This window comes from Dromaius novaehollandiae, chromosome 22 (assembly GCF_036370855.1).
Source record: "Dromaius novaehollandiae isolate bDroNov1 chromosome 22, bDroNov1.hap1, whole genome shotgun sequence".
Taxonomy (NCBI): domain Eukaryota; kingdom Metazoa; phylum Chordata; class Aves; order Casuariiformes; family Dromaiidae; genus Dromaius; species Dromaius novaehollandiae.
The window spans coordinates 6,384,083-6,405,611 of NC_088119.1; the positions used below are offsets into that span (position 1 = coordinate 6,384,083).

A 21,529-nucleotide genomic window follows, 5' to 3' on the forward strand; every position below is an offset into this window, starting at 1 on the left:
ACCGGTGCCGGGATGCGGGTGCCGGTGCCGGGATGTGGGTGCCGGTGCAGGGGGTCAGTGCCTGGGTACCGGTGCCGGGATGCGGGTGCCGGTGCCAGGATGCGGGTGCCGGTGTGGGGGGTCAGTGCCGGGATGCAGGTGCCGGTGCGGGGGGTCAGGGCCTGGGTACCGGGATGCGGGTGCCGGTGCCGGGATGTGGGTGCCGGTGCAGGGGGTCAGTGCTGGGATGCGGGTGCTGGTGCGGGGGGTCGGTGCCTGGGTACCGGTGCCGGGATGCGGGTGCCGGTGCCGGGATGTGGGTGCCGGGGGTTCAATGACTGGGTGCCGGTGCCGGGATGTGGGTGCCGGTGCAGGGGGTCAGTGCCTGGGTGCCGGTGTCGGTGCGGGGGGGGGGGGGGGTCAGGGCCTGGGTACCGGTGCCGAGATGCGGGTGCCGGTGCTGGGATGTGGGTGCCGGTGCAGGGGGTCAGTGCCTGGGTGCCGGTGCAGGGGGTCAGTGCCTGGGTGTCGGTGCGGGGGGGTCAGGGCCTGGGTACCGGTGCCGGGATGCGGGTGCCGGTGCCAGGATGCGGGTGCCGGTGCGGGGGGTCAGTGCCTGGGTGCCGGTGTCGGTGCGGGGGGGGGTCAGGGCCTGGGTACCGGTGCCGGGACGCAGGTGCCGGGGGTTCAATGCCAGGATGCCGGTGCCGGTGCAGGGGGGCAGTGCCTGGGTGCCGGTGCCGGTACCGGAGCGGGGCTGCGGGTGCCGGGGCGGCGGCGGCGGGGCGGGCGGGCGGCGCGGCCATGCCCGCCGGCTCCGGCAGGTGGAGCCCGGGCTCCGCGGGCGGCGGCGGCGGCGCGGGGCGGGGCGGGGCGGCGCGGGCCGGGCCGGGCCGGGCCGGGCGGGCCGGGCATGGCGGGGTAGCGGCGCGCAGCGACCATGCGGGCCCGCCGCCTCCTGCCGCTGCTGCTGCCGCTGCTGCTGCTGGGCGCGGGCGGGCGGCGGGCGCGGGGCGCGGCGGCGGCGGAGCCCGGCGCCCACGGTGAGTGCGGCCTTTGTGTGCGCGGCGCGGCCGGGCCGGGGGGGGGGCGGCGGGGCCGGGGATGGGGGGGGCGGGGGGGCTGCCCGCGCCCCCTCCTCCGCCCCCCTCCCTGCCCGCTGCCCCGCTCCGGCCGTGCGGGGCCCTCGCCCTCCCTCCGCCGCCTCCCTCGCAGCCGCCCCCCCCGCCCCGCAGCATCCCTCCGGCTGCGCCCCCCTCTCCCCTCCGCGCCCCCCCCCCCCACCCGCCCAGGCAGCCGTCTGGCTGGTTGCACCCCGCTCTCGTCGGTGCCCCCCCCCCCGCCGCGCCCCCTCCCTCCGTCTGCCCCCCCCCCCCCGCCGCCCCGTCTGTCTGTCCATCCCTCCGCCCCGGGGCCCCTCTCTGTCCGTCTGCTCCCGTCCGCAGGCCCTGTCCCTCCGTTTGCAGCCCCCTGCCCTGCCCTGTGGGCACCCCCCCCCCGTGCCTGCATCCCACCCTGGTGCTGGGTGGGGGTCCCAGGCGGTGCCCAGGGCGTGCAGGGGTGGTGGGTGGGGGTCCCATGCAATGCCTAGGGCATGCAGGGGTGCTGGGTGGGTGCTGGGTGGGGGTCTCGAGCAGTGCCTAGGACATGCAGAGGTGCTGGGTGGTGGTCTCGGGTGCTGGGTGGGGGTCCTGGGCGATGCCTAGGACATGCAGAGGTGCTGGGCGGTGGTCTTGGGTGCTGGGTGGGGGTCCTGGCGATGCCTAGGACATGCAGGGGTGCTGGGTGGTGGTCTCGGGTGCTGGGTGGGGGTCCTGGCGATGCCTAGGACATGCAGAGGTGCTGGGTGGTGGTCTCGGGTGCTGGGTGGGGGTTCTGGCGATGCCTAGGACATGCAGAGGTGCTGGGTGGTGGTCTCGGGTGCTGGATCCGCCCTGCAGCTGGCACCTCTGCCCGCTGCGGGCAGGCAGGGCAGTCCTGGGGGGGGACAGCGTGCCAACCTGGGGTCCCGGTGGCTCCCCGGTGCCCCCAGCCCCGCCGCGGCAGTGCCGCTCTGCCAGCAGCGCGGGGAGCCCAGCACCTGGGCCCTATCCTGCCCGCGCCGGAGGGCGCTGGGCCCTGCCACCCCCAACCCCTGCTCCGGTCTCTCCTTTGTGTGGCGTCACCTGCGGCCGTCCCGGTGCCACCCGTGGGACGTGGCGGGGTCCCTGGGGCGTCTCGGGCTGCCTGGCGCGGTGACGCCACCCTCGCTTGGCGCTGGGTGCTGCGGTGTGGCTGTGTCCCCCCCCCATTTCCCCGGGTGCCAGGACACCCGGGCCGGGGCAGAGCTGCCGGGTGCCACCCATGGGCGACGGCGCGTGGGGTTATACTGGGAGGCCCCCGGGCACGGTGAGGCGGTGGCCGTCCCCCCCGCAGTGTCGGGGTGCCCCGTCCGGGCTGGGGGCCTGGGGACATGGCGGGGGGGGCGATAATGGGGGTGGCAGGCGGTGCCAGCTGTCCCCCGGCAGCTGCGGGCGCCCAGCACGCGGGGACATTCCTGCCCGGCCCACGCCGGCTGTTCCCGGTATGTGGGGGGGCCCCAGCAGCCCCCCCCAGCCGGATCCACCCCAGCACCGCGCTCGCAGCAGCTGCAGGGAATTCCGCTGCCCGCAACATCTGGGCAACGTCTGGGCCCGAGTGGGGGGGGCGCTTTGGGGTGCCCCACCCCAAGGTGGTGGCGGGGGGGGGGAATGGGATTTTGGGGGGGGGGGTCCCAGCGCTGCTGGCGGGTGCTGCAAGCTTGGGCGCTGGGCGAGGCCGGGCGAAGGGCCCAGGCGTCCTGGCGCTGGGCGCCCGGCTGGGCCCCGGGGCGCCGCGGCGGTGGGAGCAGCGTGGGGAGAGAGGGCAGGACGGAGCCCGGCATCCCCCGATGCTGCTTTCGGGGGGGGGGTCCACGCCGGGGCCCCGAAACCGCCGGCGGGCCCGGCGGGATGAACGAGGTCGTTGCCCGGGCGACAGCGCCCGAGCCGCCGGGCCGGCTGCCAAGGGCTGCGGGCTCATGCGCAGGCCGCGGCCGGGGTGTCGGGGGGGGGGGGACAGCGGGGTGCTGGGGCCCCGCCGGCCGTGCCCACCCCGTCCCCCGCCGCCATTGGGGGGAGAGGTGGAGACCGCCCCCAACTCGTGACACATGTGGGGGTGGCTCGTGCGGCGCGCCGGCTTGCGGTTGGCACCCCGAGGCGGGGGGTTATACCGGCCTCGTGCTCCTCATCCTCGCCGGGGTTTTGGGGAGGGATGCTGGTGCCCCCCCGGCGTGGGGCACGGCTGGGAGCACCCATAGGTGTGGGCACGGCACCCTGGGGCGAGGTGTCGGGGTGCAATACCGCCCTCCCACCGGGACAGTGCCCATGACCCGTTGTGACAGTTCCTGCCACCCTGCTGGGACGGTGCCCGCCACCCTGCTGGGACATTGCCACCACCCTGCTGGGACAGTGCCCGTGACCTGCCAGGAGGGTGCCCGCCACCCTGCCGGGATGGTGCCCGTGACCCAGAGGGATGGTGTCCACCATCCTGCCGGGACACGCTCAGCACCTTGCTGCGATAGTGCCCGCCACCCTGTTGTGATGGCGCATGTCACCCTGCCAGGATGGTGCCCACTATCCTGCCAGGATGGTGCCCACCACCCTGCTGTGGCAGTGCCCATGACCTGCCGGAATGGTGCCCATGAGCTGCTGGGATGATGCTGGGATGATGTGCACCACCCCACTGGGATGGTGCCCATGAGCTGCTGGGATGGTGCCCACCACCGCATGGAGATGATGCCCATGCTCTGCTAGGATGGTGCCCATGGTCTGCAGGGCTGGTGCTAGGCATCGCACGGGGACGATGCCCACCATCCCGCTGGGATGGTGCCTGTGATACCACTGGGATGGTGCCCATCACGTGCTGGGATGGTGCCCACCACCCCTGGGATGATGTGCACCACCCCACTGGGACAGTGTCCACGATCCCACTGGGATGGTGTCCGTGATGTGCTGGCATGGTGCCCACCACCCCGCTGAGCTGATGCCCGTGATCTGCTAGGATGGTGCCCATGGTCTGCAGGGCTGGTGCTAGGCATCGCACGGGGACGATGCCCACCAGCCCGCTGGGACGGTGCCCACCTTCGCCCGGGGTGCTGCGGGCACCCTGTTTCTGGGGGTCCCATGGTGGGTCCCCGCGGTGCAGCCAGGCCCTGGCAGCGGGCGCGTGGCGGCGCGTGGGGGGGTCCGGCGCCCCGTGCCCGCCCCGACGCCGTGCCCTCGGTGCCCGCAGAGGTGCTGCTCAAGGTGCAGGTGTACGAGAGCGGCGCCTTGGCCCCGCTGGCCCAGGCCGCCGTCGAGGTTTTCGGCAACCGCAGCTCGCTGGCCGCCGGCACCACCGACCATGAGGGCGCGGGCGTCCTGCCCGTCGCCTACCGCCTGGGCACCTGGGTCCTCGTCACCGCCGCCCGCCGCGGCTACGTCACCGCCTCCGTGCCCTGGCGCGTCAACAAGCTGCCACGTGAGTGCCCGGGGACCCCGAGGCCTGGACCCCCCTCCTTTCCCATGGGCCTTTACCGGGGGACCCTGCTCCCTTACTGGGGGGGGGGCTCTGAGCCCTTATGGGGGTCTCCAGTCCCTTACTGGGAGGGGTAATCCCTTACTGGGAGACCAGATCCCTTACGGGGGACACCCCAGTCCCTCCAGGGGCCTCAAGCTCTTACTGGGGGACCCTGCTCCCTTACTGGGGGGGGGGCTCTGAGCCGTTATGGGGGTTCCCAGTCCCTTACTGGGGGGGGGGGTGATCCGTTACTGGGAGACCAGATCCCTTATGGGGGACCCCCCAGTCACTCCAGAGGCCTTAAGCTCTTACTGGGGGGACCAAGCCCTTACTGGGGGGGCTCTGAGCCCTTATGGGTGTCCCCAGTCCCTTACTGGGGGGGTGGCATAGTCCCTTACTGGGAGACCAGATCCCTTATGGGGGACCCCCCCAGTCCCTTCAGGGGCCTCGAGCTGTTTCTGGGGGACCCTGCTCCCTTACTGGGGGGGGGGGGTGTCTGAGCCCTTTGGGGGGTTTCCAGTCCCTTACAGGGGCCCTAAGCCTTTACTGGGGGACCCCAAGCCCTTACTGGGGAGCTCGGAGCCTTTAAGGGGGTCCCCCAGTTCCTTACTGGGGGAACAGCTCCCTTCCGGGGGGGGGGGTCCCAATTCTTTGCACGGCCCTTACTGGAGACCATGTCCTTTCCTGGGGGGCTCGGAGCCCTTATGGGAGCCCCAAGCCCTCACTGGGGTCCTCAATCCCTTATGGGGGGGTCCCAATCCCATCATGGGCCCCCGCTTCCTCCCTTACTGGGGGGGTTCCAGTCTCTTACTGGGTTCCCCGAGCCCTTACTGGGGGGGTCCGAGGGCCTTTTGGGGGCTGTCTCATAGAGTGGTGCTGCCTTGAGGCTGATTTGGGGGGGGGGAACCTGCTTTTTGGGGGGTGGCACCGAGGGATCAGGTGGCGCTGGGGATGGGGGGGCACAGCCATGTCCCGCTTGGCCCTGACCCCCCCTCCATCGCACTGGGGGGCCGGGGGGGGGGGCACCCTGGGCTCAGTGCCAGCCTTCGGATGCCCGCGGCAGCGGTGGCAGCAGTGGGGGGGGGACGCGTGGGGCAGGGTCGATGCTGGTGACCTTGCTCGGGGCGGCGGCGCTGGCACTGGGGACACGTGGGTGTGCGAGGGGGGGTCCTGCAAGGACGGGGTGGGGGCGTGCAGGGTGCACCGGGCTCAGGGAGCATCGGTGATATTGGGGGGGGGGGCACAAAGACTTGGTGGCACGCAGGAGGGGTCCTGGGCACCCCAAAGTCCCCAGTGGGTGCCCCCATGCCCATGAGGACCGAACCTTCCTCCTCCTCTTCCTCCTCGCCGTCTCCTGGCACAGCGGTGGCCGGTGTGGGGGGGGATTTTGGGGGGGGGGGTGGCACCCCACGGCGTCTCTCCCCCCGCAGTGTACGCCTCCGTCAGCCTCTACCTGCTCCCCGAGCGCCCCGCCACCCTCATCCTCTACGAGGACCTGGTGCAAATCCTGCTGGGGTCCCCAGGTGAGGCGCACGCAGGGGCGCGGGGGCAGAGGGGGGGTGCCGGCACCCGCCCCGGGTCGGGTGCTGCCCCCCCCGCGCCGCTGTCGCCCGCAGGAGCCCGGGGCCAGCCGTGGGTGCAGTTCCAGCGCAAGGCGGCCCGCCTGCCCCGCAGCTCCACGTACAGCCAGCTCGCCGCCTCGCTGACCGCCGCCACCGCCCCCCGCGACATGCGGGGCTTCCCCTGCTTCCTGGGCGCCGAGCACAACGGCAGCGGTACGGCGGGGCTGGGTGGCCCCGGGGGGGTGGTTTTGGCGGGGGGACGGGGGGGGGACGGCCGCCGCGCTCACCCGCGGGGGTGTCCCCGCAGGCAACGGCAGCTGGCTGGAGCTGGCGCCCGTGGCGGCCGTCAGCGTGCACCTCTTCACGGGCAACGGCACCGAAGTGCAGCTCTCCGGCCCCGTCCATCTGTCCATCCCGCTGCCCCCCGACAGCAGCCCCATGGTGGCCACCAGCGTGCCGGCCTGGCGCTTCGACGGCAAGAGCGGTGAGCGTCATGCGTGTGATGAGTTTGGGGGCGGTCTCAGCCCGCCGCCGGCGAAGGGGTGGGAGCCACGTGGCGATGGCGGCTGCCTCTCTCCAGGCTTGTGGGTCCGCAACGGGACGGGACTGATCCGGAAGGAGGGCCGGCAGCTGTACTGGACCTTCGTCTCCCCCCAGCTGGGCTACTGGGCGGCGGCTCTGCCTTCTCCTAACACAGGTAGGGCGGCTCGGGGTGCCCCCACCCCTCTGCCCCCAGGGCTGGGCGCCCTGAGGGGATGGGAGCTGGGTGCAGCACCCCAGGGTGGGACGAGGTCACTGGGTGCTGGTGAGCGCAGTCCCAGGGTGGGGGGGTGATGTGCCCCATGGGTGCTGCTTTCCCTGGGGAGGGGGGGTCTGACCTGGTCCCCCCACCCCAGGGCTGGTGGCGATGGCTGCGGGCATGAAGGACATCAGCACCTACCACACCATCTTCCTGCTCACCATCCTGGGCGCGCTGGCCCTGCTCGTCCTCATCCTGCTCTGCCTCCTCATCTACTACTGCAGGTGAGCACCCTGCCCGCCCGCCCGGAGCCCGCCTGGCACCCCCGGGCGCCCTATAACTAGCTGTGGGGGCTATTGCCCGCCTGGCACCCCCAGGCGCCCTATAACTAGCTGTGGGGGCTATTGCCCGCCTGGCACCCCCAGGCACCCTATAACTAGCTATGGGGGCTATTGCCCGCCTGGCACCCCCAGGCACCCTATCACCAGCTATGGGGGGCTATTGCCCACCTGGCACCCCGGGCACCCTACTGCTGGCTGTGGGGGCTATTGCCCACCTAGCACCCCCAGGCACCCTATAACTAGCTGTGGGGGCTATTGCCCGCCTGGCACCTCCCCAGGCACCCTCTCACCAGCTATGGGGGCTATTGCCCGCCTGGCACCCCGGGCACCCTATCACCAGCTATGGGGGGCTATTGCCCACCTGGCACCCCTGGGCACCCTATCACCAGCTATGGGGGGCTATTGCCCACCTGGCACCTCCCCAGGCACCCTCTCACCAGCTATGGGGGCTATTGCCCGCCTGGCACCCCCTGGGCACCCTATCACCAGCTATGGGGGGCTATTGCCCACCTGGCACCCCCGGGCACCCTATCACCAGCTATGGGGGGCTATTGCCCACCTGGCACCCCCAGGCACCCTATTGCTGGCTGTGGGGGCTATTGCCCGCCTGGCACCCTCTCCCAGTGCCACCGTGGCATCCCGAGTCTCAGGGCTTGCAGGGGGACATGGGGCCGGGCCAGAGGTGGCACCCAGCCTGGGGTGACCCTGCCCTGTCCCCCCCCACCCAGGAGGAGGTGCCTGAAGCCACGGCAGCAGCACCGCAAGCTGCAGGTCTCGGGGACCCTGGACGCCTCCAAGAAGGACCAGGCCACCTCCATGTCGCAGCTCAACCTCATCTGCGCCAGCCACCTGGAGACGGCGTCGTCCGGCGGCGACACGGACGTGCACACCCCCATCCTCAAGTCGGCCTTCTCGGCCTCCCGCGAGTTCGAGAGCTCCCGCGAGGAGTTCTTCAAGCAGGTCTCGGCCCCCAAGCTGCGCGGCGTCCCCAAGACGCCCACGGACACCCTGAGCCACCGCGGCGCCGCCAAGGAGGACTACGGGCGCCCGGGCGAGGCCTTCGGCCTCAAGGCCGCCCGCTCCATGGACGGCCCGGGGCCGGCCGAGCCGGCTCTGCTGGACGAGTACAAGCGGAGCTACTCGCACCAGCGCGTGGAGGACCGGGGCGCCCCGGCCCCCCGCAAGCACCCCCGGCCCGAGGGCGCCTACCTGCAAGAGCCGCCCTCGCCGCCGCCGCTGCCGCCCCCCTTCGAGCACTACGGGGGGCCCAAGGCGGAGGCCAAGGCGCCCGAATTCCTGCTCTCGCAGTCGGTGGACCACCTGGCGCGTCCCACCTCGCTGAGCCAGCCCGGGCAGCTCATCTTCTGCGGCTCCATCGACCACGTCAAGGAGGACGTCTACAGGAACGTCATGCCCACCCTGGTCATCCCGGCGCACTACATGCGCCTGGCGGCCGACTACGGCGCCGGCGAGCAGCCGGGGCCGCCCGAGGGGCCGCCGGAGCTGGAGGGGCCGCCGGGCCAAGGCCCGGCCCACGCGTTCGGGCCGGCGGAGCAGCAGCAGCGCCCGCTGCTGCCGCAGCCCTTCCAGCTGCCGCCGCAGGCCTACGCGGCGGGCGAGGACGGGGAGGGCAAAGGCTGGGGGCCGCACGGCGCCTCGGTCAGCGGCTCCGTCACCATCCCCGTGCTCTTCAACGAGTCCACCATGGCGCAGCTCAACGGCGAGCTGCAGGCGCTGACGGAGAAGAAGCTGCTGGAGCTGGGCGTGAAGCCGCACCCGCGCGCCTGGTTCGTCTCGCTGGACGGGCGCTCGTCGCAGGTGCGCCACTCCTACATCGACCTGCAGGGCGGCGACAAGGCCCGCGAGGGCGACGGCGAGCCCAAGGCCCGGCGGCGGCCCACCAAGGAGGAGCAGCGCCCGGCGGCCCCCGGCAAGGCGCCCGACGAGGCCGAGCGCAGCAGCAGCGAGAGCCGCACGGCCGGCGCCTCGCCCGAGGACAACTCGCTGACGCCGCTGCTGGACGAGGCCGCCGAGGGCCCCCGGGGGGGCGCGGGGCCGCGGCGGGGGCGGGCCCGCGGCGACAGCTCCCGCAGCAGCGCCAGCGAGCCCCGCCGGGACTCCATGACCAGCCCCGAGGACGACATGACGGAGCCGGGCGAGGGCGGGGACGAGCCGGGCGACCGCAAAAGCCCCTGGCAGAAGCGGGAGGAGCGACCGCTCATGGTCTTCAATATGAAGTAAGCGGCAGGGCCCCGTTCCCCCCCCCCGCCCCGTCCTGTCCCCCCCCTTGTCCCTCCGGCTGTCCCCGGTCACGGAGCCAGCGAGGGCAGCCAGCCCCTCTCCAGTGCTGGGGGAGGGAGGGGATATGGTTGGGAGGGTCTGCAGGACCCTAAGATGGTGGTGGGGACGTGGGGATGGAGGCCAACCTGGGACCACCCTCCCCACGGAGCCAGGAAGGGCAGCCAGCCCCTCTCCGGCGCTGGGGGAGGGAGGGCAGATGGTTGGGAGGGTCTGCAGGACCCTAAGATGGTGGTGGGGACGTGGGGATGGAGGCCAGCCTGGGACCACCCTCCTGCCCTGTCCCCCAGAGGCCCCTGGGACATCCCCCACCAGGGCCAACAGTGTCCCCAGGCCAGCTCTAGTCCCCTCTGCCCCCTTACTAGGGGACGTGCCCAAGGGACAAGTGCCAGGTGGCCTGTCCCCCCCCTCCCCCAGCACTGGGGCTAGGACCTGCTGGGTGTCCCCACCAGCGGGACCTGCTGCATGGGCACCTGCTGCCCCATGTCCCCCCCCCCAAGTGCCTTCCTGCCCCTCACTGGCACGGCCCTGGGGTGCCAGGAGGGGTGCCAGGCTGGGGGTGCCCAGGGCCACCCCCCCCGCCGTGACTTTGCCGTCAGTGTCTTTTTGTTGCTGTGACTTTGCTGGGTGTGTTTGTGTGCGGAAGGGGGGGGTGGCATTTGGGGACAGAGACCCCCCCCGGGGAGGGGGGGAACCCACAGGACCTGCATGGTGCCAAGCGGGTGACTAGTGCATGCCCCCCCCCCACCTTGTGCCACCTTGTTGGGGGGGGGGGGACACCAAGGACTGAGGCCAGTCCCCGTGCTTCTGTCCCTGCAGGGCCGGGGGGGCCGGCAGTGCCCCCCGCGCCAGCGGCGCCTCCAAGCTGGCGTAGGAGCCCCCCCCGCCGAGCCTCCTCCCCGGGGTTGCTTTGGATTTTAATCGTGTTTCTAAAAGTTTTATACGTGGCCAGAAAAGAAGAAGGGAAAGCCGGGGCCGTGCATGTACCGGGGGGGGGGAGCAGGGCCCCTCGGGGGGCACCGCCGGCCCCCCCCCCGGCTGGGCCCAGCCCGGGAGCCGGTGCCCGCTCCAGCCCAGGGCTGCCCTCCCGTCCCTGCTTGTTCGTTAGAATGGTATTAATATATAAAAAAACCCGTCGACGCAACGCCGCCTCCGCCTCTGCTTCCTTTGGGGGGGGGGGAAATCCTCCTGCCTCAGTTTCCCCTTCCTGGGGGGGGCAACGTGACCCCGGGGCTGCGACGAGGCACAGGGACGTTCCTAGAAATCTTTTATTGGCACGGTGGCCCCCCCAGGGGGGATCCCCCCCGTCGGGGGGTGCAAGGCCAGCGGCTGTCCCCGACCCGGGGAACGTCACAGCAGCACCCGGCGGGGGAGGGCCAGGTCCCAGCGGGGGGGCCGGCGCTGGGTGCAGGAGCCCGAGGCACAGCGGTACCCGGGGGGGCAGCAGTGCTGCCCGCCGGGGCAGCAGGAGCCCTGCGGGGAGATAAAGGGAGACGTGAGGATTTTGGGTGGGGGGGCACCCCCTTGTCCCATGTCCCCCCGCCCCCGGCACTGACCTGCGCGTAGGGGCAGCAGCCCCAGGAGCCGTCGGGGCCCGGGCAGCAGCGCTGGCCGGCGTCGCAGGAGCGGGTGGCATCGCAGGGCACGGCGGTGGCGGTGGCGGTGGCGGTGGCACCGGCGCCAAGCAGAGGCGCCGGGGAGGTGGCGGGGACCCCCGGCGCCCGGCGCTTCTCGCAGCTCTGCCGCGCCACGTCGCAGGTGTAGCCCCGGGGGCAGCAGTGCTGGCGGTCCTTGCAGCACACGGCCTGCCGGGGACGGAGCGGCCACCGGCTCAGCCTTGGCACCCAGGGGTGCTGCCGGACCCCCCCCCCCCCGGCCTCCCCCCCCAGCACCCTGCTCACGCTGGGCAGCTGGCAGCAGGCCCAGTCGCCGCTGAGGCTCCGGCAGCAGGTCTGCCCGTCGGCGCAGCTCGCCGTGGCGTTGCACTGCACGGCGTGGCCCCGGCGGGCGGCGGGCACCTTGGTGGCCCAGGGCACCGTCACCGGCGCCTTGTGGCAGGTGCCCTGCGCCGGGTCGCACGTGTAGCCCTGGGGGCAGCAGTGGAAGCCGTCGGAGCAGCACACGGCCTGGGGACGGCGAGGGGGGGGTGACAAGCCGGGCACGGGCCACCCGCGGGGCAGCGGTGCCCCCCGGCCGCAGCGGGCACCCGAGCAGGGGACCGTCCCCCTGCCAGCACTGCCTGTCCCCGCCACCCCCCCCCCCAGCGATGCCAGCCGGGCTCTGTGGGCCCCCACCACCCCCATCGCTCTAATGCACCAGCCTCACCCGTGGCGCAGCCCACCCACCACCCTGGGACCCCCCCAAGCCCCCCCCGGACCTGCTCCAGGGGGCAGCAGCCCCATTCGCCCGAGCCCAGGCGGCAGCACGTGTTCCCGTCGGGGCAGCTCGTCTCGTCGTCGCACCTGACGTCGCGGCCCCGCGCCAGCGCCGGCCTCTTCTCGCGCCAGGGCACGCGGCCCCCCCCCTGCAGGCAGCTGCCCCCCTCGGGGTCGCACGTGTAGCCCTGGGGGCAGCAGTGCACGTGGTCGGGGCAGCACACGGCCTGGGGGGGCACAAAAAAAAAAAAAAAGGGTCCTGAGCACGGGCCCCCCCCCCCGCCTCCATCGCACGTTGCGTCGTCACGGGACGAACCGCGTCACTGTGTCCCATCTGCCCCATGTTGGTCCATCCCTGTCCCTGCACCGGGCACCCCCACCCGGGGTCTGGCTCCATCCCTGGGGGTGCAGGGTGGGGGGCGACAGGGGGTGAGGGGCAGGGGCCCCTCTCTTGGGGGGCAGGACCTGATGGACATCTTGAGGGTCCCCAGACCCTTTTAAGCACCTATCGAGGTCCCTCTAAACGTGGCCCTGCCCTTGGGGACATCCCGGGGTGCCACCACCCTCCCCGTGGGGCTCAGCCCAGGGCCCTCTGCTCCCCCCTAGGCTCAGTCCCACCCCCTGGGACCGAGGTTATGGCCATGGGCAGGGACCTCCCAGCCGCTGCCCCCCACCCGGCGGGCAGGACCCCCCCAAATCCCCCCCCCCCCGGACCTGCTCCAGGGGGCAGCAGCCCCATTTGCCCGAGCCCAGGCGGCAGCACGTGTTCCCGTCGGGGCAGCTCGTCTCGTCGTCGCACCTGACGTCGCGGCCCCGCGCCAGCGCCGGCCTCTTCTCGCGCCAGGGCACGCGGCCCCCCCCCTGCAGGCAGCTGCCCCCCTCGGGGTCGCACGTGTAGCCCTGGGGGCAGCAGTGCACGTGGTCGGGGCAGCACACGGCCTGGGGGGGGGGCACAAAAAAAAACAGGGTCCTGAGCCCCACGGGTGCCCAGCTGAGCCCCAAGCTCTTGCTGCCCCACTGCCCCAACCCCTCCTTGGTCTCTGCCCCCAATTCCCTGGAACAGCCACTACTCCCATGGACCCCCCCCAGCTTGCCAGACCCCCCCCCCATGTCCCCCCCCTCAGCCACAGACCTGCTCCAGGGGGCAGCAGCCCCATTTGCCCGAGCCCAGGCGGCAGCACGTGTTCCCGTCGGGGCAGCTCGTCTCGTCGTCGCACCTGACGTCACCAACTGGGGACAGACGGACGGGCAGCGCCAGCCCCCCCCCCAGCTCCGGAGGGCACGGGGGGGGGGGGGGGGAATGGGGGGGCCGTTACCTGCGGCGAGGGCGACGGGCAGGCGGGCGAGGGGCCGGGGGGGGCCGCGGGCCGACGTGCACTTGGCGCGCTCCAGGTCGCAGGCGGTGCCCTGCGGGCAGCAGTGCAGCCCATCACCGCAGCACACGGCCTGCGCGGGGAGAGCCCAGCACCCATGGGTGCCCGTCCCGCCGGGCGGCCCCGCGCGGGGGGGGGTGGGGGGGGGGGGCGGTGCCCACCCCAGGGTGCCCGCGCTCACGTTTTGCAGCGGGCAGCAGCCGTACTGGGCCGAGGGCAGCTGGCAGCAGGTCGCACCGTCCGGACACGCCGAGCGGCCGTCGGGGCAGAGCACCCGGCCCAGCGCCACTGCGGGGAGGGGACACGGCGTCACCGAGCGCCCCGCCGGGGCCACCCCGCACCCGAGGGCGCCGGGCAGGGGGACGGGGACGGGGACGGGTCCTACCCGGCGCGGGGCGGCGGCTGGGCGTCAGGCAGCGCCCGCGGGCCAGGTCGCAGATGGTGGCACGGGGGCAGCAGTGCAGCTTGTCCGCGCAGCACGAGGCCTGGGGGGGGGGAACGAGACCCGTGCAACTCGTTGCAGCAGTGGCCTCCTGGCACCCTTCAGCCAGGGCCTGATCCGGAGCCGCCCCCCCGCCCCCCCCCCCCGTACCTCGGGCATGGGGCAGCACCCCCAGGCGCCGGCGGGCATCACGCAGCACGTGGAGTTGTCGGGACACTCGGACTCGCCGTCGGGGCACTGGACGGCACCGAGCGCTGCGGAGGGCGAGGGGGGGGTGAGGGTGCTGCCGCCCAGCACCCTTAGGTGGGGGTGCTGGGGGAGCCCCGGTTACCTGGGGGGGCCAAGTAGGCTTTGCCGTCCGGCGCCGCCCTCACCGGAGCCAGGGGACACGGGCGCCCGGCGGGACACGGCGGCGAGGCCACGGCCGCGGCCAGAGCCAGCCAGAGCGGCGCGAAGGTCCACATGGCGGTGGCAGCGGAGGAGCCCTGCGCCCGCGCGCCTCAGTTTCCCCGCCGGGCCCGGGGCCGGCGTCACCTCTCGCTTCCCTTTTTGCCGGGGGGGGGGGGGGGGAAAGCCCCCCCATGCCGCCCCACACGCCACCCCCGACCGCAGCCGCCCGATAACATCGCGCCGCGGAGAGCCGGCGCCCGTGGTGGCACCCGCAGCGGCACCCGCAGCGGCCCGGGCGGCAAGAGGCACCCCGCACCCAACGCCGCCCCCCCCCCCGGCCACTTTCACTTCCCTTCCCACGTGCGGCCTGGCCCCCCCCCCCCCGCCACCTTTCCGCCCCCCCACGTGCTGCAGTGCCCCTGCCACGGTGGGAAACTGAGGCACGGCACCGGGGGGGGGGGGTGCTGCGCCCACGAGGCAGCGGTTCCTCTTTCGCGCAGCTGGGGAGGGCCAAGCCGGGGGGGGGACGGGGCGGGGCGGGGGGGGGGGGGGATTTCCCCTCCGTGAGCGAGTTCAGACCCGCCGGGGGACGCGGGGCAGGTGCCTTGGCCGTGCCTCGGTTTCCCTCCGGCGCAGGGGAGGGGTGCAGGGCTGCTGGAGGGACCCCCCCCCCCGCACGGGCGCTCTGCAGAGGGGTCCAGGCCCCCCCCCGGGGAAGGGGTCACCCAAACCCGCCTGGGGCTCAGTGGGGAAACTGAGGCAGCGCTGAGCTCGGGACCCAGAGCCCCATGCCACCCCAAAGCCCAGTACCCCCAGTACCTCCCAGTGCTCCCAGCACCTCCCAGTGCCCCCCAGAGCCCCACACCTCCCAAAGCCCAGGGCCCCCAGCACCTCCCAGTGTCCCCAGCACCTCCCAGTGCCCCCCAGTGCCCTGCACCCCCCAAAGTCCAGGGCCCCCCGCACCTCCCAGTAACCCCAGGAGCTCCCAGTGCCCCACGCCACCTAAAGCCCAGAGCCCCCAGCACCCCCCAGTGTCCCCTGGAGCTCCCAGTGCCCCACGCCCCCCAAAGCCCAGTGCCCCCAGCACCTCCCAGTGCCCCTAGTACCTCCCAGTGACCGCCAGAGCCCCGCACCCCACAAAGCTCAGCACCTCCCAGTGCCCCCCCCCCCATGCCCAGGGCCCCCAGCACCTCCCACTGCCCCCAGTGCCCCACGCCCCCCACTGCCCAGTGCCCCCCAGCACCTCCCAGTGCCCCGGCTCCCCGAGCTGCCCCTACGCCCAGCTGGAGCCCCCCGTGCCCGGTACCCCCATGCCTGGTGCCCCGCCATACTGGTGCACGGCGCTGTCTCTCGGTGCAGTGCTCGGCGCTGCCCCCGGCCCCGGTGCTCGGCGCTGCACCCGCCGCTCCGCACCGGCACCGCACCGAGGGTCGCGGCGACGGCCAGCCGCAAGCCCCGCCCCCTGCCCCCCCATTGGCCCGCCTGCCCGGCCTGCCTCGCTCCCATTGGCCGCCGCCGCACGGAGGGGCGGGCAGCGCGGGGCAGCGCGGCCCCCTCGCCCTTAGCCCGCACGCCGCCCCTCCCCAGGTCATGTGACGCGCGGTCACATGACCGCGCCCCCCCCCCGGAGGGCAGTGCGATGAGTTTGCCCGGCCTCATGCGGCGCCGGGCGGGCGGGGGTGTCCGCAGGGCGCCGCCGGCTCGTCACGGTGCAGCTGCTCTGCGAGGAGCCCCCAAAGCCCCCCCGACCCCCCCCCAGCCGGCCCTGGGGCCAGGGCAGATTTAGCAGGACCTGCAGCCCGGAGAGCTGATCCAAGCAGGGCCCCCCCGCACCCCCCCGTGCCGAGGCGGCCGGCCGCGCTCCGGGGCGCCGAGGGACGGATGGCCACTTTTCCCGTCTTTCCAGGCCCGGCCGCCCCTTCCTGCCGGCCCGAGCGGGGACGGAAGCGCCCGGCCGCACGAAAGCAGAAGTGGGGCCCGCAGAGCGGCCTGGCCGTCCCCACGCAGAGACGGACACGCGGGAGCCGGCCGCGCTCCGGGAGCCGTTTATTGCGGGGGGCACGGGGGGGGAGGCCGTGGCGGCGGCGGCCCTCAGATGGCCGACTGCTCCTGCAGGAAGCCCTCGGCGCCCGGCAGCGCCCGCTCGGGCTCGGCGGCCAGTGCCGCCTCCCGCAGCGCCGCGACGTGCTCCTCGGCCGCCGACAGCGAGCGGTCGATCCAGTCCATGGCACTGCTCTGGTGGCAGGCGCTGCGGGTCACCAGCACCAGGTGGCTCACGGAGAGCAGCAGCGCCGTGGTCCTGCGGGGCCGAGCGGCGGCGTCACCCGCCGGTGACACTTCAGGCATTTTTTTGGGGGGGCGAAGTTGGACACCCCGGGGGGTGGCTGCATCCTCACCCAGGCCGTGCCTCAGTTTCCCCACCAGCAGCGTGTGATTCGGGGCTGGAGCGAAAGCAGGGCACGGCTCCCCCCCCCAGTGACTTTTCGGACCCCCCGCCGTCCCCCCCAAGCTCCCCACTGTCCCCGCTGAGGGACACCCGGGGACCCCCCCTGGTGGCACCTTACCGGGCATCCAGCAGTTTGGGATCCAGCGGCGGGTACATGGATCTCACCACGTCGTCCACCCTGCGACGGGAGGGAGACATGGCGGGGGGGGGTCAGCATGGGGTGCTCAGCACCCAAGGGACCCCTGGAAGGTCTCCACGAACCAGTGTGGCCCCCCCGTTCACGGGAGCATCATCAGAGGGGTCCAGCGCCCTGCCAAGAGGAGGTGGGCACCCATTGCCCCCCACCCAATGCGCTCATGGCTTCCCCTGTCCGTCTGTCCCCCCGCCCCGGCGCAGCCCCCCCCAGCATCCCGCCGCACCTGGGGCTGATGCGCTTGGCCACCACGATGATGTCGCCGAGGCTGGCGGGCGACTTGACGCGGGCCCCCGAGCCCATGGTCATGGCCACCAGCTTCTCGGTGAGCGTGTGGCAGATCTGCGGGGGGAGAGGCGGTGGCGGGAGGTGGGCCGGGCCGGGGTGGCCCCCCCAGGGCGCCCAGCACCCGCTCAGCGCCGTGCGCCGGCCCGACTCACCTTCAGGATGGCGATGCAGTGCGAAACCAGGCCCCTGCGGGAGGTGGAAGAGGGTGTGAGTTTGGGCATCTTCACCCCACCACGTGGTCCCCTCCCCAGCCCCATCCCAGCGGAGATGCTGGTGGCTCCTTGGCCATCTCCGAACCAGCCCCAAGGGCGTTTCTACCCGGATCCTGGTTTCCAGGGAACTGATTTGTCCCAAGAGGAGACTCCAAAATTTGGGGATTTTGCACCAAACCAAGGAGCAAAGTGGAGCAGGGCATAGGAGGGCACCAGCAGAGCTGGCCTGGACCTCAGGACCCCAAAATTGGGGTGCCCCGAGCGGGGCCGAGCTTACGAGGCGTCTTCGATCCAGTCCTCGTTCTCCAGGATGGCCTCGATGTGGGGGTTGGTGATCACCACGTCGTCCAGCTCCAGCTCGGAGGGCTCCGACTGCGTCTCCATGGCCCCGATGAGGTCCACGATGGGCCTGCAGCGGGGCATGGTGCCGCCTCAGCACCCGCCGCCGCCCCACGCGGGCAGACGTTGGGGGCTGAGCGACGCCAAGGGGGTGCAGCCACCGTGGGGCACGTGCTGGAGATGTTGGGCCACCACGACAGGGGAGTGGGGGCACTCAGGGCACCCACTGGTGACACCTCGCCATCCTTGCTCGAGGTCTCCAAGGTCTTTCCAGCCCCCAGGACCCCTCAGCTCGGAGGAGACACCTCGGTGCGGACACCCGGCAGCACCCTGCCGAGCCCAAGGGCTTGGGGCACCCGCCACCACGTGCCCACCCCGTCGCGGGGACAAGCCCGGTTGAGCAGGGCCACGCGGGATCCCTTCGGACGGAGCCCCCGGACCTCGCGGCGTCACTCACTTGGTGTCGTAGTGCTGCAGCAGGTCCTTGGGCCGGCAGTAGCGTTGCCGGCAGACCACCACCAGCGCCACGAAGGAGGCCAGGAAGATGGTGGCCAGCACGCCGATGGCCACGATGACGACCGTTTCCATCGCGCCGGGTCCTTCAGGTGCGCGGCTCCATGGCGGCACCCCCGGGAACGCGGTGTCTGCGAGGGACGGAGACGTCGGGCGGCGAAGGAGGACGCGGTGCCGAGCCGGCCGGGAAGCCCTTTCACGAGGGCCGCGTTGCCGCCCCGGCCCCCCCGTGCTCCTTCTTCCAAAACTCTTGTGCAAAACCCAGCTGGTGGTTTCCCCTCCCTGAAAAAGTGGGGGGGACATGGGGGGGGGGCGGGACTGTCCCCAGCCCGTGCCCGTGGTGACAAGGGCGCGTGGGGAGGGCGTGGGAATCGCACTCAAGCTAGCTGGGCCACAGTGCCGTGGGGCTGCGGGGATGCCCGGTGCCCAGGCCATAGGGGGCTGTGGGGACACCTGGAGCCAGGTCTATATGGGGCTGCGAGGACATCTGGAGCCAGGTCTATATGGGGTTGTGGGGACACCTGGAGCCAGGTCTATATGGGGTTGTGGGGACACCTGGAGCCAGGTCTATATGGCGCTGCGGGGACGTGTGGAGCCAAGTCTATATGGGGCTGCGGGGACACCTAGAGCCCAGCCTATAGGGGGTTGTGGGGATGCCGAGAGCCTGGTCTATACAGGGTTGTGAGGATGCCACAAGCCCGGTCTATATGGGGCTACAGGGATGCTGAGAGCCTGGTCTATATGGGGTTGCGGGGATGCCGAGAGCCTGATCTTTACGGGGTTGTCGCAAGCCTGGTCTATACAGGGTTGTGAGGATGCTGAGAGCCCGGTCTATATGGGGCTACAGGGATACTGAGAGCCCGGTCTATATGAGGTTGCGAGGATGCCACAAGCCTGGTCCATATGGGGCTACAGGGATGCCAAGGGGTTGGTCTATACAGGGTTGTGGGGATGCCGCGAGCCTGGTCTACAGGGGGTTGTGGGGATGCCATAAGCCTGGTCTATACGGGGCTACACGGATGCTGCGAGCCTGGTCCATATGGGGCTACTTGGATGCCGCGAGCCTGGTCTACAGGGGGTTGTGGGGATGCCGCAAGCCTGGCCTATATGGGGCTACACGGATGCTGCGAGCCTGGTCTATACGGGGTGAAGGGATGCCGTGAGCCTGGTCTACAGGGGGTTGTGGGGATGCCGCAAGCCTGGCCTATATGGGGCTACACGGATGCCGCGAGCCCGGTCTATACGGGGTGAAGGGATGCCGCGAGGCCGGTTTATAGGGGGCTGCGGGCCCCCTCAGCGCCCCCCCGTCCCCCAGCTGCAGGGCTGCCCAGCCCCAGCCTCTACGGGGCTGCCGGGACCCCCCGGCCCTGGGGACACGCAGCACTGTGCCCCCCGCGTCCCCAGCTCCCGCGCGGGGCTGCCCCACCGCCGCGGCCCCCCAGCTCCATGGGGCCGGGGGGGGGCCGCCCTCCCTACCTGTCACCGCCGGGGCCGGCGCCACTTCCGCAGCCGGGCAAACACGGCCGGCTCCCGACCTTTACACCGTGACTCACCGCCCGCCCGCCCGCTCCCCCCGCTTTTTGGGGGGTGGTTTTTCTTTTGGGGGGGGGGCAGCCCTCATGGCGGGGGTCACCCCATCACGGGGTCCCGCGTGGGACGCTCACCTCCTCCCCACCGCCGTTCCCACTGGGATTAGTGCCCTAATACCTGCCCCCCCCCTCACCCCCCCAAAATCCAGGGAGGATTTGGGCTGCTAAAGCCGATCCGTAACCCCTTGGTGCCCGCGCCGGCAGGCAGGCGCTGGGGGCGGCCAGGCTCCCCCCCCCCCCGGCTGCGTTGGGGGCGGCTCCTGCCTGTGCAGCGCCGAGCACCGGCGGGGGGGGAGGTTCGTGCCCCCCCCCAGCCTGGCCCTGCTGGGGGGAATCGCTCCCGTTGTGCCATAGGGATGAGGGGGGGGCGAGGGGGGGGGCTGCTGGGGCTCCCCCGGGGGCCTGCATGGCTTCTGGGGGGGGGGATCGATGGCTCCGGGGGTCTGACATGGTCCCTGGGGGGAATCAGTCCGGGGGGGGGGTCGCTCCGGGGTCCCGCACAGCCCCGGGGGGGGGAATCGGTCCGGGGGTCCCGGGGGGGGGGGAAATCGCTCGGGGGTCCCACACGGCCCCGGGGGGGGGGGTCGCTCCGGGGGTCTCGCACGGCCTCCGGGGGGGGGGGGGAATCGGTCCAGGGGTCCCGCACAGCCCCGGGGGGGAGGAACCGCTCCGGGGTCCCGCCCGGCCCCGTCCGGTGCCCCCCCCCCCCGCCCCGTCCCGCCCCGCCCGGTGCCGGGAAGCGGGCGCGCAGCCAGGCCGGGCCGGGGGCACTGCCGCCACAGCCCCCTCCCTCCCTCCCTGCCTCCCTCCCTCCCTCCCGGCGGCGGCGGCGGAGGCCCGAGGCGGGGGCGGCCCCGCCGTCCCGGTGCCCGCTCGCCCCCCCCGTCCCGTCCCGTCCCGTCCCGTCCCGTCCCGTCCCGTCCCGTCCCGCCGCACCTGGAGCGGCGCCGCGGCGGCCGCGCACAAGATGGAGGCCGGGGCGGGGGGCGCCGGCGCCGCGCGGGGCCGAGCCGGGGCCGGGGCCGGGGCCGGGGCTGGGGCTGGGGCTGCGCCGGGCCCGCCCGCTCCCGGGGGCCGCGGCGCCGCCCCGAGGGGCCCCGGCACCGCCCGCCGCCGCCGCCGCCGCCCGCCCCGGGCCCGGCCCTGCCCTGCCCGCCGCAGCGCCCCGGGGCGTCCCCGAGGGTCCCCGCTGGGTCCCAAGGGGGCCCGAAGTGGCCTCGTCGTGGCCCAAAGTGTCCCCGCCACGTCCCAAAGCGTCCCCTGGTGTCCCAAAGCATCCCAAAGTGTCCCCACCGCATCCCAAAGTGTCCCTCTTGTGTCCCAAAATGTCTTCGTTGCATCCCAAATAGTCCCCTGGTGTCCCAAAGCATCCCCTGGTGTCCCAAAGTGTCCCCGCTGAGTCCCAAATAGTGCCCTGGTGTCCCAAAGCATCCCAAAGTGTCCCAAAGTGTCCCCGCTGCATCCCAAAGTGCCCCCCCTTGTGTCCCAAAGTGTCTTCGTCACGTCCCAAATAGTCCACTCGTGTCCCAAAGAATTCCCTTGTGTCCCAAAGTGTCCCCACTGCATCCCAAAGTGTCCCAAAGTGTCCCAAAGTGTTCCCCTTGTGTCCCAAAGTGTCCCCGCTAAGTCCCAAAATAGTGCCTTGGTGTCCCAAAGCATCCACTTGTGTCCCAAAGTGTCCTTGCTGCATCCCAAAGTGTCCTTGTCGTGGCCCAAAGTGTCCCCACAGCATCCCAAAGTGTCCCCCTTGTGTCCCAAAGTGTCTTTGTTGCATCCCAAATAGTCCCTTGTGTCCCTAAGCATCCCCTTGTGTCCCAAAGTGTCCCCACTGCATCCCAGAGTGTTCTCTTGTGGCCCAAAGTGTCCCCTCTGTGGCCCCAAGTGCTTTCGTTG

The 21,529-nt window shown here is 72.5% G+C and overlaps 3 protein-coding genes across 6 annotated transcripts; 1 reads left to right on the forward strand and 2 right to left on the reverse strand.

Annotated features, from left to right (window-relative positions):
- The first annotated feature begins 827 nt into the window (after nucleotides 1–827).
- On the forward strand, nucleotides 828–10,620 carry FAM171A2 (family with sequence similarity 171 member A2). The gene is made up of 9 exons (XM_064524460.1): nucleotides 828–1,022; nucleotides 4,270–4,497; nucleotides 5,967–6,059; nucleotides 6,153–6,311; nucleotides 6,406–6,582; nucleotides 6,679–6,795; nucleotides 6,995–7,121; nucleotides 7,907–9,415; nucleotides 10,296–10,620. Exons 1-9 carry the CDS (start codon nucleotides 920–922, stop codon nucleotides 10,348–10,350), a joined length of 2,568 nt encoding a protein of 855 aa, XP_064380530.1. The 5' UTR covers nucleotides 828–919; the 3' UTR covers nucleotides 10,351–10,620.
- Nucleotides 10,621–10,730: 110 nt separating this feature from the next.
- Nucleotides 10,731–15,547, reverse strand: GRN (granulin precursor). 4 transcript variants are annotated; one of them, XM_064524463.1, is made up of 12 exons: nucleotides 15,388–15,547; nucleotides 13,998–14,151; nucleotides 13,817–13,920; nucleotides 13,610–13,709; nucleotides 13,406–13,512; nucleotides 13,168–13,297; nucleotides 12,984–13,081; nucleotides 12,566–12,790; nucleotides 11,854–12,078; nucleotides 11,378–11,602; nucleotides 11,033–11,281; nucleotides 10,731–10,949 (listed from the first exon to the last, which is right to left on the reverse strand). In XM_064524463.1, exons 2-12 carry the CDS (start codon nucleotides 14,128–14,130, stop codon nucleotides 10,827–10,829), a joined length of 1,719 nt encoding a protein of 572 aa, XP_064380533.1. In that variant the 5' UTR covers nucleotides 14,131–14,151; nucleotides 15,388–15,547; the 3' UTR covers nucleotides 10,731–10,826. The 4 variants fall into 4 exon arrangements, with proteins under 4 accessions (XP_064380533.1, XP_064380532.1, XP_064380531.1 ...); XM_064524462.1 differs by having other exon boundaries at nucleotides 13,168–13,258; nucleotides 13,998–14,165; nucleotides 15,388–15,523; XM_064524461.1 differs by having other exon boundaries at nucleotides 13,998–14,165; nucleotides 15,388–15,523.
- A 538-nt stretch (nucleotides 15,548–16,085) lies between these two features.
- TMEM98 (transmembrane protein 98) lies at nucleotides 16,086–20,732 on the reverse strand. Its single transcript, XM_064524465.1, has 7 exons — nucleotides 20,573–20,732; nucleotides 17,992–18,178; nucleotides 17,473–17,604; nucleotides 17,136–17,169; nucleotides 16,922–17,037; nucleotides 16,621–16,680; nucleotides 16,086–16,355 (listed from the first exon to the last, which is right to left on the reverse strand). Exons 2-7 carry the CDS (start codon nucleotides 18,120–18,122, stop codon nucleotides 16,148–16,150), a joined length of 681 nt encoding a protein of 226 aa, XP_064380535.1. The 5' UTR covers nucleotides 18,123–18,178; nucleotides 20,573–20,732; the 3' UTR covers nucleotides 16,086–16,147.
- Between the last annotated feature and the right edge of the window lie 797 nt (nucleotides 20,733–21,529).